At 37.9% G+C, this 20168-nt stretch overlaps 1 protein-coding gene across 4 annotated transcripts in view; it reads left to right on the forward strand.

Annotated features, from left to right (window-relative positions):
- The window catches only part of STXBP6 (syntaxin binding protein 6), a 116885-nt gene that overhangs the window by 34968 nt on the left and 61749 nt on the right, over positions 1–20168 (forward strand). For 3 of the 4 annotated variants that reach the window (XM_049825822.1, XM_049825825.1, XM_049825823.1), the window contains exon 2: positions 1745–1930. In XM_049825822.1, the coding sequence (XP_049681779.1) occupies positions 1777–1930 (154 nt within the window). In that variant the 5' untranslated portion in view covers positions 1745–1776. Of the gene's footprint in view, positions 1–1744; positions 1931–20168 lie in introns of those variants that run through there. The other variant, XM_049825824.1, reaches the window with a different exon arrangement.

The raw sequence follows: 20168 nt of genomic DNA on the forward strand, positions 1-20168 counted from the left end.
CTGAAGTATACTGTTACAGATTATTTTGGCAGAGGATTCTATTTTTATTTCAAAATAGGTAGGTGGTGAATTTGATTTGGCCTAAGTTGTGCTTGCTCATGCCTCCATGTATGCAGCTTCCCCCCCCACCCCGGCCTTTTCCCTCTCTTCTCTCTCTGTCTCTCTCCAAGATAAGGAAATATCATAAATAAGTGCCAACAAAATGTTGAAACTGCAAGTGTTAAGACAATTCCTTTGCTGATAGTACGCACACTAAATAATGGATCCATGACTCTTTTTGGCTTTATAATCCAATTTGACTGGAATTTATCTATGTTTTCTAATAGTTGAGTTGTGGCAGATATCCCACAGACAGAATTTCTGGCTTCAGTAGCTGAGACCTGAAGATGATCTTATACTAAGAAAGCTAGGAGTTCGAAAAAGATCTGTGGGCTTGAAAGTCTTAATAATACAGAGATGTGGAATTTAATCTATGTCTACTGGAGCATCATTGTAGTTGAATAATGAAAAGGGTCATTCAGCAGTCTCTATCAGTGGGACCTATGTACAGATTTCAGTGTAGAACTAATTGGAGTTATAATTGTGGTGGTGTCTACATAAAGAGCCTGTTAATGTCCCCTCTGTAACTGAGTTGTCCCTCCTTCAGTTAGGTTCCTCTGTAAGCTGTGGCCAGACGGACCTTTCTTTTGCAAGACACACCTGAATAAGCAGCTTCCCTCCATCTCCCTCCCTGTTCTCTACAATTTTTTTTTCTCTCCAAATGTCTCTCCTAAGTTGACTGTGCTGTCTTCTTACGAAATGCATTGAGGAACTGACCCGAGTCAAAATTATTTAGCAGAAAAGAGGTGTGGTTTTGTCTGCATTAACCCCAATGGTTTCTCCGACACTGTTTCCTGTGCAATTGCCCAGTTGCTAATTACAAAGGAACTGAGGGGATGAGGTGCTAAAGCTGCAAAAGGTGCAAGAGCTGCTTAATCAAGTACTGTCACCAAGAGCAGTGCTCCTGAAGGAGCAGTCTTACCGAGTCTGAAGCTTTCTGTATTTTCTGTGAACACAACTTGTTGTCTGCCAGCACAACCAGAGTGTTCCTTCCCTGTGCCCTTACAATGCTTTCCCTCTCTATGTGGATGTCCTGGTTTCAGCTGGGATGGAGTTAATTTTCTTCCTAGTAGCTGGTGCGGTGCTATGGTTTGGGTTCAGTATGAGAAGAATGTTGATAACACACTGATGTTTTCAGTTGGTGCTCAGTAGTGTTTAGTCTAAAGTCAAGGATTTCTCAGCTTCTGATGCCCAGCAGCGAGAAAGCTGGAGGGACACAAGAAGTTGGCACAGGACACAGCCAGGGGAGTGTCTGACTGGAGTTAAACCAAGACAGTAGGACAGGTTAGTTTCCCTCCAGTTACCAGAGAGGGAATTAATGAAGCTTTTATGCAGCATGAAGTTACGAGGTGTCTCTCTGAGAAGATTTTGCATCATCCTGAAGTGCTAGCGTGGACAGCTTCTGCCCAGAATAAGTTGAGCTAGTTTAAGAGAACTGAAGAAGCGTGGAAAACAACTTCTGTGAAGACTCTTAGAGACTTTGAAAATTTTGCCTCTAAGTGCGTGAAATGATCTTCTAAATTCTTTATATCACTAAAACCTTTATTTGAAGGTCAGAGCTGGTAATGCCCATGTAAGTTAACTGGACTTTCATATAACTTAGGGGTTTCTAATTTTTTTTTTCATTTATGATTTTATTTTTTAGAAAACAGCAGTCTGCTATATCTGTGATCTACAATGAATGCAAAATCTGCAATCAGCAAAGAAATTTTTGCCCCACATGATGAAAGGATGCTGGGAGCTGTCCAAGTGAAAAGAAGAACAAAAAAAAAGATTCCTTTCCTAGCTACTGGGGGTCAGGGTGAATATTTAACATACATCTGCCTGTCAGGTAAGATTGATTTTTGACATCCAGTTACCAGTTTAGTTTTATCTTTGATTAACTGATTAGATGTTATCCATACCCACAAGGAGCTGGTTGAGTCTAATATTAATAAAGTAACCAGAGAATTATGGCACTTGTATCTTTAATCTAAGAAACCATATGCTTAAGGCTATTAATATTTATACCATATAATAAATGGAACAGGTGGTTTCATTGTTTAAAAAAAATTAGGTGTTTGCTCACAGCATAGCTGCAGAGTATGAACAAATAGAATATTTGGTAACAGTCTTTGCTTATTGAGGTTAAGATCTTTTTTGGAGGGATGAACTTAACATTGTATTTCATTTTAATGCCCTGACATTTTTTGTTTGAAGCAAATATGTTTGCCTCTTCTTTTCATATTTGCCTGTATATGTTACCAGCTCATTGGGAACTTAGGCAATTTTCAGCCAGAATATTTTCAGTTCATTGAATGGAACAGTGGTGCTATGTGACAATCGCCTGACTTTTAAAAAGAATGAAGATGGAAATACTTGGATTGAAGGAGAAGAGGATGTATAAAGACACATTTTGTGAGAGGTCGTGGGGAACAGGGAGAAATTATCTGTGTTGCTAATGTGTTCAGATGAAATTAATTTGAGTTTCTCCAAGGTTAAACCAACACTCGTGAGAGTCTAGATTTCAGGAACAGGGTAGGTACTAGGTGTAGGATAGTTGGCTTTATTTTTTTTACCCTTTCTAATAAAATTAAAGGTCCAATTAATGTTTTTAAGTGTATAAATGAAACCCATTGATTGGGTACTTGTGGTTAACTATGGTATCGTAGGTTTTTTGGCTGGCTTCTTTTTTACGCTTTGAATACTTTCTGTTATTGTAGTGAAATTTACCTTAATTTAAGATTACGTCTCAAGGTAGTTGGAAAGCAGTTTGTGATCTTAATTTGTCTGTGGTTTATACCTGTTTTCAGACTTAGAGTGGAATTCAGTTGCCTGGAGGTAGGCATTCAGTGCAGTTTTAGGTTTGCAGCCCATCTTTCAGGTAGCTCTCTAGAAAGGCAGAAATCCTTTGTTGTTTCTATGCCTGCCAACTGAGTGTGTGTGAATATCTTTGGTATCCTAGGGTAATTTAGTCACTTAGGTTTTTAGGCATATCAGTTGCTCCCTTTGAGCATATGCATCTTACTGGAAGTACAACTAGTGGTCAGAGGAAGAAGTGGTCTGTGAATCTCAGAAGACTGCAATTATATTTGGACTGAATGGAAGATAGTGTTTCATGGACTCCTTTTTTTTTTTTTTTTTTTCCCATTGAAAACTATGTTAAAACTTTCAAAATAAAGGAAGTAAACCTCTGTGACTGTACTACTGGTATAAGACATTACACACCTGCACACAAAATGTACATTTATTGAATGCTATTGGATGAAGTCTTATATGTATGCATATGAACAAATGCTTATGTTAAAATAGAAGGTGCAGAGTATATGCATACACGTACTGAGGACAGGGATATAAAACAGAAGACTTCTCATTTCTAGCAATGTTCTGCTTGTCATTCTTCCCATATACAAAGCTTCAAGGAAGGGGTTAAAAATTGATTTACCTAGGCTTTTCCCTAGACTTGTGGTTGGGATACTCTTTTTGGATGTAAGGATTGCAGGTTTCAGTCCTCTCGGGTTGCAGAGGAAACTGAATGTAGGTCTCCCATCTCTTAAAGAAATGTTCAAATCACTAACTTTTTGAAGCAAAGGTCAACTCTTCTTCCTTTGGCAGTCAAATTTTTCAACAGTTAGTCCAATTTTTTTTCTAACTTTCTTACTTTAAAGAACAATCCTGTTCTAGGGCCGTGCAGTCTGTTTTGGAATACCCGGTTGTTTGATACCCATGTTAATGAGGCAAGATTAGAGGTGTGATCTGTGCTTACAATTTTCTGTAGGCTGTCTATTCAGAATAGTAGGTGGAATTTTTTTTTTTTTTAAATTGCTATTCTGGGGAACCTAGCCCTCTTCCAGCTCCCCCACCCCCACGTTGATGTGTAGCAGCTAACACGGATTTTAAGAGATTGAATGACCTTGGACACATCTAATGTCTTTCTGCAACAGGATAACATATTATGAGTAAGGAGTAAAGAGCAGATGTCCTGACTTCAGCAGAGTTTCTCACTGACAAGGAGAAGCATTCAGGATCCAAATAAAATTATTGTATGGTGGGCACTGAAAAGCTGCATAATTGCATTGGGAGAGCCCTCATGGGTGGCTCACTATTAATGGAGTTTTGCATGGATCTGAGACCAGTTGTTTTATATACATTTGTAGTTTATATTACGGAATGTACAGTATGATTGGTAATTTCAGTAGACAATGAAGTGACTAGGGAGAGGACTGCCTGGCTGTATTTGTGTTTGAGGGCAATATTAGAGTTCCAAACAGTCTGATCAGAAAGATGATGCAGTTCAATAGGGTCAAGTGCAATTAGTTACTTAGGAATAATCAATGGCAGAAAACTAAGGGGTAGGGAACAACTGTTTCTACCACTGTGGTTAAAGGAAATGTGACAATGATAAACTGTGGTTTTTGCTAATCCTGATGGCTGTGAAGCAATAATGGTTTTACCTGCAGCAACAAGTTGTGTTACAAATTAAGAAAAAGTTTTCCTTTAGTAAGGTAAGTTAATGTGGGGATGGCAGTTTAGCTTTGTCCCAAAACGGTCCAAGATGAACTATATCTTGGGATAACAGAATATACAAAGTGACGTTCTATTTTTCTGTGATGCAGTGAATGAGGCAAAATGGTGGCTAGCTCTGGATTTTAGTTTCCACTTCAAGTGACCCATGCTTTAATGCTGAATGTGCAACATCTATCTCAGAAACACCTTTATCAGCCTTTGACTCTTATCCTATTTTTCCCAGTTTTGCGATGTATTAGGTAAACGTAGTGACTGGAATATGTGTTCTTAGTTTCCTTGGACTAATTCAGTTTGGCCTTTGCTAAAAGAATTTGACCATTTACTGTTTAGAACTGAATTTCAACTCTCAGTTGAAAAAAATACACATAGAAACTGACTTGCTAAGGGACTTATAAATATTTAGGAATATAAAATATGCTGCTTAGTTGTAGTTCCATTCAAGATATGGTACAGAAAATGAAACATTAGCCATTGTGATAGCTGCTTTTGTTTACTGCTCAGTTTGTAACTGACAAATTGTACGAATTGTTGTAATCAGAGTTAAACGTTTTCCTTTCTGTGTTGAATTGAAAATACATTATATCTTAATTGTTTTCTATCTGCATTTTTGTAAGCGTGGATAGAGATACTGAGCAGGGAGAATGCAATGCCCTCAGGCCTCAAAGTGATGGGATAGTGAAGCATTAAAAGAGTCAAACATTGAAGAGAGCAAGATGGGAGAGTAAGAGAGATTCTTCCTTAAAATTTGTATTTGAAGTATGTACTGGATTTTTTTTTATCTGACAATACTAAATACTGAATTGGTTAGAAGGTAATACTCGTTAATGCCCCAAAAGGGTGTACCTAAAGTCTGTCATCTGAAACTGGAGACAGGTTAAGGTAAGAAATCTGAAGCAAGACTGCTTCCCAGACTGCTGGAAACCAAGCAGCTGGGCTACCTGCAACCTTCTAGCCTGCGCTAGTGGTGGGACTGGCCAAGTTAGACTGGCAAGCAGAGCCAAGAGAGATCTTTGGAGAGTTATTTAGCTGAAGAACAGCAAGAAGGGAGTAGACAGATGGGAAACCCAGAGGTGGGGTGGCTGTAGGCAGAACAGAGAAGATGAAAACTGGGATTTTTTATTTTTTTTTAATGTAGAAGAGGATTTAACACAGAGGAAAGACAAGAAATTCAGAGCTGAAAGTGGATATTTGTCACCTCCTCCACACTAGCAGACCTAGTGACAGTTATTGGATCAGATCTAAGTTTTAATTTTGTCACCATTGTCTTATATAATTGAAACATGATTGTTTAAAATAGTTCTTAGCCTTATTTAGAGTTCTGAATTAAGTATAAAATACTTAAAAGGTCACTTCAGAAATACAGGACATTGGCAGTCTCTCCTACTTGCTTGTGCACAGTTCTGTGTGTGTTATTTCCTTTGACACCCTGTCATTATGTTTTTTAAAGTAACTTCTAATATTTAAAAAGGTTTTTAATATAGTGCATTGGAAGTGTTCCAGTTTGTACATATGGATGTGGCGTTGACCTTTCAGGGCTAAAAATCTATCGCAGTTGCAGTGAACTGAATGAACCAGATGGTTCCTTTTGAACCTGAATTCCTGTGTGTCTTAACACTCTCAGCTTAGCTGCACCACTCTTTATAGTCCTTCTGCTGAAAAGCTTGGGATTTGACTGTAAAGCTGAAGTTATTTAAACTTGGAGTGGAACTTTTTCCCACTGTGGTTATGACTTTAATAGTGTTCTTTCTTTGCCATCTCCAAATTAACATATTGCCAGTTCAGAGGTTTTTTTGGATGGCTTTTATGCAAAAGTACAATCTATCAAGAATGGTGCTAGAAGAGCCAAAAGGAAATGCAAAGAAATCATATGAAATAATATACAAAAATAAGATGTACATGCAGGGGGAGAGTGTGTTGGGTTTTTCTTCCTTCTTTAAATTTTAAACCTTATTGACCATGCCATGGACCTTTTCAAAAGACAGGCAGTAAATAGCTTAGAAAGCTATTTGCAGTTACCACAGTAGGTTTTTTGAGGTTGTTTTACTTCTAAGTATACAGAGAGGCAGAGGCTCCACTTACTAGCTTAAATAATCCTGTGAATATCCTCGTCTGTGCTCTTACAGCACACTTACTTCAGCAGATACCTAGCCACACCAGTTGGTTACACTTCCAGCATGAGCTTTTGTATTCTCTTTTTTGCCTGTAGAGCCAACGGTGCTGTAAAGTTGTTTTTCAAAATATGCATTTGTTGTTCCTCCCATACTGGCTGCTCATGGAATAGAATATTACTCAGGAATGACTATATTTCTTGCTCCTTTTCAGGTTACTTCACATGGCTGTCAGAAATTGGCCATAGTTTCACGGCAAGTTCAAGGGCAGGTTAAGTACAATTGAGTTTTCAGCATGGTAGCTGAACTGAAAATTGGAAAGTAGTGAGAAGGAACTTTGTATCAAGAGAATTCAGTTTTCTTCTAATGCGTTCTCATTTTCCGTTTGAGTTTTGCTACTGTACTGCAGTGACAATCTCCCAATTTATTTTCTATATTTTCTTGTTGAAGAAAACATCCCATTTTCAGGAGCTTATAGTGCAGAGGATTCCCATGATTCCTTCTTGGGACATGAGAAACCAAAGTAAACTTCATTTTCTCACTGATGTTCCAGGAGAATGCTGTAATCGCCTCCCCCATAGGTATTACTGAGGTATTACTGCATATGTGGCGGGGAAGGGGGTGGCAGGGGTGGATTTCCTCTCTGCTTAAATGTGGTATTAAGGAGCGAGAATGATACTTCAGTGTTCATGGTCACACACAGGGCATTCACTTAGAGCCTGACCCACTTAGATGTCGCACTCTCCATTGAATGTTTAATTATTTATGCAAAATAGAATATGATTTACATGAGAGATTCAGTCAGCCCAGAAGAACATGCATACCAAATCGTGGTCCAGTCTTCTGCCAGCTCCGACCTGGACAGCCATTTGAAGGCAGTTGTGGTGCTTTCCCTAGCCCCATGGACCTAGATTGGCACAGCAGGCTGAACATCTGGGCGTAGATTGGCATGTTCAGTCAGCGATCAGGGGAAACATTTCTGGAACCTGTACTTAATGGAAGGACTGCCTGTTGCAGACAGCGGCTTTAATGTGAAGACTCATATTCTGTCCCTCAGAGAAGACAGATGTTAAGTATTCCTATGTCTCAGATGAGTTCCTTGAATACTAACCATCAGTATAAACAGTGTGGCTGCTGTCACCAGTTGGCTGCCTAACACTTTTGGATTTTATCTGAAAATATCTGGTAACTTTCTGATGGCCAGTGGAGAAACTATTCCAGATTCAATGGACAGGACGCTGCAATGCAGAAAATGTAGAAAATAAATATACTATTTCTTCTTTATTGGCCTTTCTACTGTCAAAGTACAGACACATTGGAGGCTTTCTTTGGCTACTGATTCCTCTAAAACCTTCTCATTGTGCAGAGTCAGTGGCTGCTTTTGCTTCCAGTTACTCAGAGATCTAACCTACGCAGATTTTGTGCAAATTTTGCATTCATGTTGACTAAGGCAAGCTCATACAGTTTGCTAGTGTGGGTGGAGTTAAACTGATGTAACATTCTGTGGTTTCCACACACATGTAGTTAGCTTCCAATTTTAAGGCAACTTCTTCATGTTTATTCCTGGACTACCATGGACTGATACCTCTGCCTTCCTAGTGCCTACATTGAAGTTCATGTCTCTATGTAGTGAGCTGACCATAGCGGCTCACTGAAGCTTTTTACCATTGCTTATGCAGCTGAGCTGGTGCAAATGTGTGAGCAAGAATCTCTGGCCATAAGAAACATAACAACTGAAACTGGAGTTGACGTTTGTTTTTTTTTTTTAACAGTAAGAATAGCAAGTCATTGGTATAGCTAGCTATGAAAAGTTACAAAATATGTCATTGGAGACCTTTGGGAAGAAGCTGTGGAAGTGTCAGGAATGATATTAAAGGTGACTGGTTTTGCCTTTAGGATAAGAAGATGCTTTGAGAGATCCTCTTGGGTTTACTTCTAGATAGATTTTTTTTTTTTTAATACATTATTACATAGATTAATTTTTTCGGAGTAACTTCAGCACAGAGGAAAAGAAAAATCAGTGATATTACTATTTTCTGAATGAATAAGCTACTGATTTCCACCGTCCCACCCCCGTTCTACTGCTGGTTACCTTTTGATGTGCTTAGATGTAAGCGTGTTGGCATATACCTGTGTAAAATATAATCATACTAAATCCTTTTATTTTTACTCAGTCTTTATACAGTAGTTGTTTTACCATCAGAAAGTAAGTAAATATACACAAGCGTTGTCAGCCTTTATATGCTATTTCATATATGCCATATCTTGTTTCTGCATTTCCATTTTTTTGTTTGTATTTTCAGGTTAGAAAATCTGGGAAACAATTTTCTGGGTGTGTGCAGCACACCATCTGTATAATACTTAGTTGATAATTGGAGCTTGTAGAAGACATTTGAATACTCGGGTTTAGTCCTTCTAGCCATGGTTCAGTCTTGAAAAATCAGCTTTCCTCATCTGGGGAAATACTTAATTCCCTGAAGAGGCTTTCCAGGAAACCTGCTGAAACACATAAGCTCTTCAGTGCAGTTTAAGGGGGTGTGTGAGGATTCCTTAAAGTGAGTCAGGAGGCTGTGGCAAACATTAGAAAGGGTCAAGAACTGTGTCCTTTTCAATACTATGTTTTTACCTTGAAACTTTCGATGTTTGGAGGGTGAAATAGGCTCATTCCACTTTCTGCTTTGCTTTGCTCCATTAATGTAGAAAAAAATTATTTGATCATTCCAATGCTTATCTGTTCTACTTCTGAATGAGATAATGCCTTCTTGGGATTGTGTACGTGGCGGATCATTCTCTTTTCTTTACCGCTGAGTGTGTTTTAGGCTGGTGCTTACATTTGTTGCTTAGCAAAGTTATTTCCAGTTATGATATCAAATTCAAAAATTTCATTAAATGCTATGCAAAAAACCCTCCATGCTTACTGACTGTAAGGATTACTATAAAGGCAGTTTCTGCATAATGTAAATTCTCAGCTGGAAAACATGTTTACATCATCAAATACACAAGAATGATTATGGCCTTTGATGGATGGATACATTTTTCCCCGTATTAACATTGCTTCAGAAGTCAGTCTTAGTGGAGTTGAAATCCTTTCTAAAAGCAATAGGTTTGAAGCCAGTAGGTCTCTTCAGCACCCCTACCTTGTCTTTACTAGTGTTTCTTTTAACCTTGATTACCCATCAAGTTAAAAAGAGTTTGGAGGAATTCTCTGACATTAACTCTGCCTTTACTTCTCCTTTTGAAATAGCTACCTAAAAAATCATCAAAAGCTTTTAGTTAAAACTTTTAAAGTTATTTAAATTTTATTAAATTATTTTAAAACTAAGGAAATAGAAGTTTGTGTATGTAGAGGCATAATGTTATCATTAGCCTTTCTGTGGAGTGAACTAAGGCTTATTACAACCTTGATGTCTTCTATGCTAAGATAAATAAAAAATAAACAAAGTCCAAGAGATGTTTCAGACCTCGTCTTCCCTACCGTGAGCCTCTAACCATGCATGTGTATTGCTTTGGGTCCAGGTGTTAGCTGGGTTTTTTGTGTTTTGTTTTTAACAACAAAAACAACAGAAGTTTTGTACTGTGTTTCATGGTGAAAATGCAAAACATTTTTACCATAAGCCCGAACAGGAAAAAAACCCAAACAAGCTTCTCTTCCTTCCACTTCTTCCAAGGGTAAAGTTTGCAACCATTACTGTCGCATCCTGGTAATGGCTGCTTTAAGGTGAAGGTTTAATTATTCAGGTACCTGTAGGGCAAATGACTGTCTAGCTCCTCTTGCTGTGTGCTCTATGACCTATATTCACTGCTCTGAAATGATCATTAAGCTGGGGAAAGGAAAGCACTGATACTTTTTGAATTGTTGCTTAACATGGTTACATTCACCTAGTGTACTGTGTGTGTCTAAATAAACAGATATTAAATGTATACATTCGGATGAAGTTTCCATCTACTCCTAGCTGCTAGCCTCAGGGCTTGTAGAAACTATGGAAGCAGTTGTCTCCAGGAATGCTGGTTGATTGTAACTGGCTGTGCTCAGACTTAGCTCCTGTTGTGGCTTGGGAGACTGGCAACACAGACAGGGTAATGCTTGTCTCAAACCCAGCTTCCCTGTTGCATCACAGCTCAGTGAATTTGTCACAATTTTGATGTTTTGGTGCAGTGCTCATATTCAACTGTCAAAATATAATTGCCTTCATCTACTTACAATAAGTGATTGTGATACTGAATACAGTTCTTAACAAAGCCTCTCTTCCCTTCTTGATCAGAATGTTTTTGTCTTTATTAGGTATTTCTGATATTTTAATTCTGTGGTTCCCAAAAGGAGTTTTAGAAGTCCAAATATCACTTGGTCTTAGTGATAATAAATGCCAAATTCCATTTCATAAAAGGAATTTAAAAATCTGAAGTCGTGTTAAGGGTCTTTGAAAAACTTTAGCAGTGATCAAATCACAGAAGTGAAAAACTGGTGGCTTTTGGGTGGGAGACAGTTTAACCTTCTGTTTTTCATTATGGATCTTTTTGTATTTATTGAAATAGAAGAGAGGAAATGATGAACTAGTTTGATGGGTAGGCTACAATTATTGATCGTATTCAGAATACATGTTGATGCTCTGATCCCTCCTGACTGTTGAGTTGTTCAATTCAATGTAACCAGTCCTTTTTCACAAGAATTTTGTGTAGGAGGGAAACTTGCTATAGCAAAGCTACAGAATTGCATATTTGAAAGCATCTAGACTAAGATTAGTGGGGGTTTGGGTTTTTTTTTTCTTTTCTTGAAGTGGAGAAAGAAGGTATGTGTGCGCCCATGCATCCTCCCAACACACTACTTGATGTAATTTGCATGCAGGAAATATTTTCTAAATTGCAAGCTGAAGGTGTGTAGCTATATGTCTGCTGTTCAGCTCTTTTTCTTTTTTTCTTTTTTTTCAGAATAGTATTGTAGCAGATTTATAAAGCTTAACGGTTTACTATTGTGCATCACTTCCTGTTTTATAAAATGATGTGTCAATCCAGGGAACTTGTGTTACTGATGTTGCCTTCAGTTTTACTCAGAATTGAGCTTTTGGAATTGGTTTTCACTCCACCTCAAGAACACATGGACTCCTTGGAGAGATTGTCAAAATCCCAAATGAGATTATCTTGGAAAAATAAGGAAGGGAAAAACATGAGCAAAACAAAACCATAGAAAACTTGATGGGAAAAGTGAAGTATCAGATCTGTTTATTTAGTCAGATGTAATTTTGCAGTAATTAAAAGGGATAGGTTTAATATTCATAAATACGGAACCTGTATTGATACAATAAGTTTTTATGCATAAAACAAGTCAGTTGCAAAGCGTTACGTTGGAAGGTGTACACAGGAAGCTGTATCTTGCCCCATTCATCATAATGAAGCTTGATGAGGTTGTACTTAGTTGGAATTTGTAGCCTTTTCCATGGAGGCATCAAAAAGTTACTGTGAAGGCTTACACCAAGTAGGTTGCAGATCCCCTTTCCCACCTCCACGTTCAGAAGACGATGGTGGCTCTGCAGTGCTTTATCCATTCGTTGGAATTACTTGTGCTGGGTAGGTTTGTATTTCTCAAGAGCTGGCAGTAGCTTCCTTCAGTGAGTATAGCGTATTTCACTGCAGTGATTTGCCTAGAGCGTGGCAGATGCTTGCATCAAGTTTAATGCCAGGTTAAAATGTTTGAATGTCGTCCTGTCTTTGGAAGCATTTTGTTTGTTCTTTGTCCAAGTGAGGCTTTTGGCAGGGCTTGGTGCTATCTCATATGTGATAAAAATGCAGAACTTAGAAGTAAGGATATGCTAAACAATATTGCATGGTAACTATGTTTTCAAGTTGAAGTACAGCAACCATACATGCAAGACCTGCATGAGTATCCCCTAATTGCTAGCTTTGGTAGAAACCGTTCTCGTTATACCATAACAGTTAAACCTGGTGTGTTTTGCTTTGAGGTAGGATTCATTTTGAAGAGTTTTCATAGTTTTCATTGTGCTGGAGAGTGGTATTTATAATACCCTGACTCACTGCGTTATGGATTGTTGAACTTGAATCATACTGGGCAGAAAACATCTGGATTGTTCCTTTGCTGTTGCATTTCAGAAAGCATTTCTGTCAATTGCTGTGTAACTCTGCTCTTAGTAGTTGTATCAGCTTGTGAAGAAAACCAGAAGTTCTATTTCTGCCTGACTAGTGGTTAGTGTATTACAGGCTCTCTTTTAGTAGATAAACATCAGATTAAATTCTTAGCCTTTTATAGTACTCCAAGCTGTAGGAGTCAAATCCTGAAAGTTTTCATCATACTTCTGACCTTTAAAGACTGTACTATCAAATAATTTTCAGTGCAGAGCAGCACGTAAGAAGTACTTAACAAAGGAATTGCTAAGGAGATTAGAATATTACATCAAGCTTCTATATCATTAGGTAGGTTTTATTGTTGCCTTGACAAGGAGAAAGATGAATAATGCAGTCCTGATCTCTAAATATTTTCTGTTTGTGACTTTAATCTACAAATAATCTTTTTAAAGCAAGTTAAATACAAAAGAACAGATCAGAACTGATGCCTGATCTTCTGCTATGATTTGCCTGTATCTCCCAGCTTATCCAAACTGCTGCCACAGGAGCTCAGATACCAATCAAGTAGTGTGCCACCTATAAAATACAATAGGGAGGGAATTTTGAACTAATATCTGTCCAATTCTCCCTCACTTGGTGTAATATCTGAACATTTCAGTCTGTAGCAATAAAAACAAGCTCATGGTTTCGTGTGTGCATGTATATATGTTACCGCAAACAATTGTCCTGTATTTACAGCAGGCAGTGTTTTTCCTCCAGCCTACTTACATTGAGATTTTTACGTAACTTAGTTTTTGTAGTCTGATTATGCATATCCTAACAAGAAGGAAAAAACAACATATGAAGGGTGGGGAGGCTGAGAGAATATAAACTATGCAAAGTTTTGTTGGCCTTGTATCAGGGAGGAGCCTACCCATTTGTCCAAGTTAAAACAATCTCTAGTAACTTGTCTGGAACAAGTTCATAGAGAAAGTCTGGCACACCCTGGCAGCTGCTCTTTTGCTGCGTTCATTAGAGCTCAGCAGCACACAGTAACTTTTGGTAGCCTCAGGGAGCGATGGACTTAAAACCATACTGCAGCTCAAATTCTCCAACATTAGTATTTTGAAGAAAACTTCATTTAGGTGGAATCTTTAGTGGGTGGGTCTGAGATAGCTTTATAATATTGTGGAACATATGCATCAGGCAGTGAAGTTTCTTAGGCAATTTTATCCCCTAAATCTAGATGGCTATTGGAAAATTGCTTTAAGCACATAATTGTCCTTCTGTATTGTCTCCTCAGACATGTCTTCACTGGACAGGCTCAGCTGGAAGGGAAGCTGCAACATAAACTTCTTGCTGGATGAAATAACTAGTAAATGCTTTTCATGAATAATATGATATCAGCCCCTGCTGTGTTAGTTTTCTTAAATCTCTGCCTCTTGTCCCTCTTTGTGGAACACCGTTGTAATGGCAAGAGCAGTTTTCTGTGACTGGATCAATGGCGTGGAAGAGAACAGAACTGTTAAAAGAATGTTCTTTTACTTCTAGCAAAGAAAGCATTTACAGAAAGCATTTAAAGCATTTACAGAAAGCATTTAAAGCATTTACACAAAGCATGCTTTTCCTGAGTGAGGTGAAAATTAAAAGCTTAAATAAACAAAAGCTTTCAACCTCCAGTCATTGTTCACCTGCATTAATGTCAGATTCCTAAAATCTTGACTGTTCAAGTGTCTGGGAATGTCTAAAGTTGTCCAAAATACTGTCTGATAAGATTTTTGGCAGCTGAAATTTGTTAAATTTATTTAAAAAGAAAACGACAAGAGCCAGGTTGAGAATTTTTTTTTTTAAGTTCTGGAATAATTGTGTTCTGTTTTATTTTTGTATTCAGATACCACGGTTTCTTTTAAGAATAGCTTTCTTAATTTAGCCCACATAAATTTAGCATACAAATACACACAAACCATCCTTCAGCTGTACCATCTGAGGGAATGCTGGTTGCTTACCCACTTTTCATTCTGTAATGGAAGGTAGTTGGGAAGCAAAAGAACAAAAATCATCCTTAACTATGGAGAACATAAAATTGGAAAAGACTTGGAGAGATGCTTTGAAATTTGTCAGGAATTGGAAAAAGGAATGGTTTGTACCATGACATTTGAAAGATTCTAGACCACTCTGTGTGTTGACTGATAAAGCCATGAAGCATTCATGTTTTATTCAGTTGGACTCTCAAGTAAATTCTAATTTTTTTTAATTTAAATTTTAAAAACAGTTTTCCTGTTGTGTCCTGTTGTGTCTTCCCCCCTCCCCCCAAAAAAAAGAAAACCCCAAACCAAAAGTAAGCAAGCCTGCCTTTGAATGTGTAAACTTGTTGAAGTACTGATCTGTGTTAGTAGCAGCTTGTATAAAGTAATATGTATCAGTTTTAACGGAAGGTGAGGTTTGTTTTCTAGCTAGAAACTGAAGTAGCCTAATAAAACGTTTTTACGCTAATGTCAAATAGCTTTTTTTTTTTTTCTTGGCCAGCAGGAAAGGGTCAGGAGGGGAAGAGCAGAATGGGAGGAATCCGTGTGTGCAAATACACAAGCTGGTAGAACTACAGACTTCTCTTGACTCTGATGTGTTGGAGCCTGATGTTGCCATTTTGCAAGATAGGTCTTTCAGTCCATACTGAGGTACTGAGGACTAAAGCACTTTATCATTAACTTCCAGTGGTAGTGGGGTTTTTGTGATCCAGGTGACGAGAAATAACACAGATTTCATTAAAGGCTCTAATTGTTTTTAAATATGACAGAAATGTCTTTTTGTTTGTTTAGTCATATTTTAGTTATGCTACACTAATCTTAGAATGGCAGAACAGGCCAGTTTGGAAGGGACCTTGCAAGATCATTTGGGCCAACCTTTACCCATTAAATAACGTATCCAAAAAAATAGTGTGTAGTGAGACAGTGGTGTCACTCGGGCAGTCTGCTAGAATTATTCAGAGCAGCAGTCTAAACAGTAGAATTATTGTCAAGAATTGTATTAACGATTCATTTAGATAGGTAGCACGGTCTCAAAAACTTGAGTAGAGGTGTACTGTTGCTTTGAACTCAAAATTTAATGAAGTGGAGAAAATCTCCTAAGAATTACTTGTAGTTGTGACTTTCTACAGCTCTGCTTTTTCTCTTGTAAGCATTTACCCATAACCTATGGTTTTGGATTGTTTCAGCTCAGTCTTGATCACTTAATGGATTTCCTAAAGACTGTTCTCACATCTCTGCTTAGTGTGTACCTGTTGAGACATTCATTCTTCCCATTTGCTCTTTGCTCTTTTTAAAAAAAACACACCACAACCCTACATGATTTAGGGGAATCAATTTGGTTTCATGATGCCTTCCCCCTTTTTGCATATCTAAAATGTTACTAAAGGCTGGAAAAAAATGTCTGAAATGCCCTTTTTCTGTAAGTAGTTCCTATTTTAAAACAAACCTATTGTGGACAGCTTCTTTTAGTTGTCTTATTTGTGGAAGTTTTCTTTTGGCAAGGTTTCTGTTTATTACTTCTACTTTTAAAAGATTTCTTTATGGTTAATTAATTGGATTGTTTCTGCAGCCATGGGTATTGCTTCTTGCCATATCAACAGTTTTCTGTCCACTGGTTGTCTCTGTGATTCTCCTGGGCTACACCACCTTGGAGAAATTTCAGTCACTAAACGTAGTTCCTTCACTTAAAGTTAATTCTTGTTTTAATTTTGCGCACTTCCTTCCTGAGTGTGAATATTCACTAGTAACAAGCCATTGTCAACTTGCCGTTATTTCTGCTTAACTCAATTTCCAGCTGTCCAGCTCTACACAAGAATCTACCCCTTTTTTAAACAAGTAAAACATAACACTATTCTTCCTTTGTGAACCGTTGCTGATGCCAACTTCTTCCGTTCCTAATGCAGACTAGTAATGTTGCTGATTGACTGTTAACCTTGTGTGATTATCCCATCCCCTTTTACTTTCTTACTCTTTTTAAGCAGTCCACTTTTCTGACTTTTCGTCTTACAGTCAAACTCTTTAATCCTCAATACCTCATCTGCTCTGTTGGACCATATTTTTGTTTTGTTTTGCTTTGCTTTGTTTTTCTCTTTCCTTTTGTTTCTAGAATCCTGCTGCAGCTGTAAACCCAGGCTTCCGCTGTGCCATTTCCGTGAAAATTTGATATCCTATCACTTGGCTTCATTCCCTGCTCAGGAGTCATTTGGATGTAGAATTTCTATTTCTAATTCTTCTTGCATGCTTTGCCTCCAGCCCAATTGGATGTTTGCTATTTCTATTGGGTTTTGTGAACGCCATGCTTTGTTAGTGAGTGTCTATTGGGAGATCAAAAGGTATTGTTCAGCTGATTTGTGTAGTAGTTGATTAAAGCAGTCCTAGCACTTGCTTGTCAGCTCTGTACAGGGGGTCACATAGCAGAAGGGCAGAGAAATTGTTGGTGAAAAATGGTTTGGATTTTTTTTTGGCCACAGAGCCTGGTTTTAAAACCATTTGGAAAATTAAGAAGTGCGCAGAATAGCAAAGAAACAATGAGTATTAGAGCAGCCTTGTAGATCCATATTTTTGGCTGTGAATGAGTAGTCATTAGGACAAGTTTGTGGGGATGTGTCATTGGGAACAGCTGTGTTGCATTCTCTTAAGTGTTTGGGATTCAGCTGTAAACTTCTGCTATAGCTAGTTGTGCTCTGGCTTCCTTTTCATGTGATAGAGTATACTACTCCTTCCCTCTAGGAGACCTTTTAGCTTTACTGTTGTTCATGCTTCATTCTCTTTTGCATATTAATCTCAACAGAAAGAGAATTTACAGCTTCTTCCCCTCTTTTTACACAGTGTTCTCCATAAATTATATTATGTATACGTATTAAAAAAAAAGTATATTGCATTGTCCATGTGTTGAGGCTTCAGTGACCAACACGAGAGAGGAGTGCAAATTGATCTCTCTTTCAACACATCCATCCTCATATGTTATATTAGCAGCTTTAGACTTAGTTCCTACATTTGTTGTAAGTTGTCTCACACCATTTCTTGCAAAAGAGTGCAGTTAAAAATTGAGTAGTATGCTGACTTAAAGCATTTTATGGAAAAGAAAAAAGTTATCTCTGGTAGTGTGACATGTTAATAACACAGTTTGTCAAACATCTGTATGTATATAGACAATAGAATAAAAGAAATGCAAATTCTTTGGACCTTAAAGTGCTGCCTAAGCAGACAGTTTCTCTTAAATCGTAACAGGAAAGCCTCAGTTTGAGGGCTGATTTTAAAATTATTTTTCCTAAGTATAGAAATGGTTTTTAAAGGATGGATTTTGTTTCATTTTGAGCATATACAAATATCTGAAGAATTGGATGGAATTGATATTCAGTAAATTCTGGAAACTTAATGTAATATATGCACATGCAACTTTGTCAGGCGATGCCTTGACTATGTGCTTTATCTGTCAAAGCAATCTGACTCAGAGTACACATAGAATTTCCTAGAATAGGAATAACTTGACTGACATGTCCTTTATTTTAAGATGTTATTTTTACTGAACCAGTAGTTTCATAATCTAGTTATCAATATTCTTGAAACAAAGGCAGTTACCACCAAGTTGCTAAGTGACTGTAAGCTTGCATAAGGGGTAATTAGAACTGTAAAGAAAGGGGGTAGACTGCCCACTTCTAATGTTTCTAGTATAAAACTAAGAATTCTTGTCTAACTTTTCAGGTTCATTCTTTGACACCAATGTGGCGGCAACTTGCATAGAAATTAGTTTTATCTTGCTGGATAGTGAGTACCAAAAGATATATTAGAAGAATGCTTGAATCATAACGTAGCTGATCGCAGGATTACCTTTCCACAAGAAATGCTATTTCCTTATTACCTGAAATGTTGGCTAGTGCTTTGTTTCTTTTTTTTTTTTTTTTTTTTAAAGCAAATGGAAGCAGGATCTTTGTGAGGTACAGATGACGGAGTCTCAAGGGACAGCTGATGCCATAATGTGCAAGCTGCGCGCAGTACAGTGCGCAGCCTCCATCGTGAGCAGGGTGCAGCTGTGCAACCGCACTGCTCACATCCATTGGGTGGCCAGAGCTTTCAGTGCACTATCATCAGCCACAGGAGAGTGAGGCTCAGGACTTCTGGGGCACGTTTTCCTAGATTTGGTATTTTAGCTAATGGTATTCATAGTTATTTTATTGAAATTGAATCTGGATTAAGGAAGTAGCAGGAGTAAATTAAAACGTGCCACAAAGAAACTAAGTTACTGGAAGTGATGGTGGCTGCAGAACGTCCAAAATGCAATTAGGCAAGGCGTCAAGATACTATTTCTGGATATTTCAAGTAACAGGAGAGTCTGCAGGATTTTCTTCACGGCTATAACACAGTATGAAAAGAACAAACAGTAGAAGTAATGAATTAGCTTGCATTCCCTTTGGTATTGACCATAATGAATTGAACAAGCAGACCGAGGCAGGTAAAAGGAGACTGATCTACTAAACTGATGTGTATCAATACATGCGAACCTTGTGTTGTTAGGGTCTAGAATCTGGGAGGAATTGTAATATTTGGGCAGTAAAAGGTGATTCTTATGGACATCTCTAAAAAATCAGATGTACTTTGACAGCAAATGTGAGGGATACGGTGTGTGTTATCCCTTTCCACCTGTGCACCTTTGGGATTGCTTTGTTACTCTGAAATGCAGAGAATGTTCAAAAATGACTTTGTCATCTTCCCCCATCTTTTGTTTGTTGTACCAGTAAGTGCTTGATGTGTACAGTTGATAATGGTATTGATAACTTCTAAAGAATTTAATGTTGTTTTCTTCCGGGTTCAGTGCGTTAGTTGTTTGAGATGCACTGTACAAGGAAGTTGGTGAGGTGTCAGGAAGCATAACCCAGGCAAGGGGGGGTTGGAGATAGAGAAAAGAGCTATAGTTCCATCTGCAGCCAGTGTATCCTGCTGACAGTACGGCTGATCTATAAAATTAGGTGGATACTACCATATCTAGTACAAACAAGTCTTATTTTGTATCTGACATACAGTGTCCACGTTTGTTCAGAACGTCAAAGTTATTACACAGTTGGTTAGGTGTCTGTTGTGCATGATCTGCTGGATTCTGTTTGAACTGGGTTATTAGTGTTCCACAGGAGTGCTGACAGGGATAATCACACACTTAGAGGTGGGGCTTTTTCAGATAAGACATTCATATTTTTTGTTTTAGGAAACCTTGACCTCTTAATCATATAAATGTTTTGATGCACTCCAGGAGAACAGAAGTTTACATTTTCCCAGCAGTAGTTCTGAGTCCTGAGAATACTGGACCACTACTGCACCAAAATACTTGGTTATTCAGTGTACTTTTACATGCTGTCTGGAAAATCTTCCTTTGAAGACTGAA

The sequence above is a fragment of the Accipiter gentilis genome, chromosome 22 (assembly GCF_929443795.1).
Source record: "Accipiter gentilis chromosome 22, bAccGen1.1, whole genome shotgun sequence".
NCBI lineage: Eukaryota > Metazoa > Chordata > Aves > Accipitriformes > Accipitridae > Astur > Astur gentilis.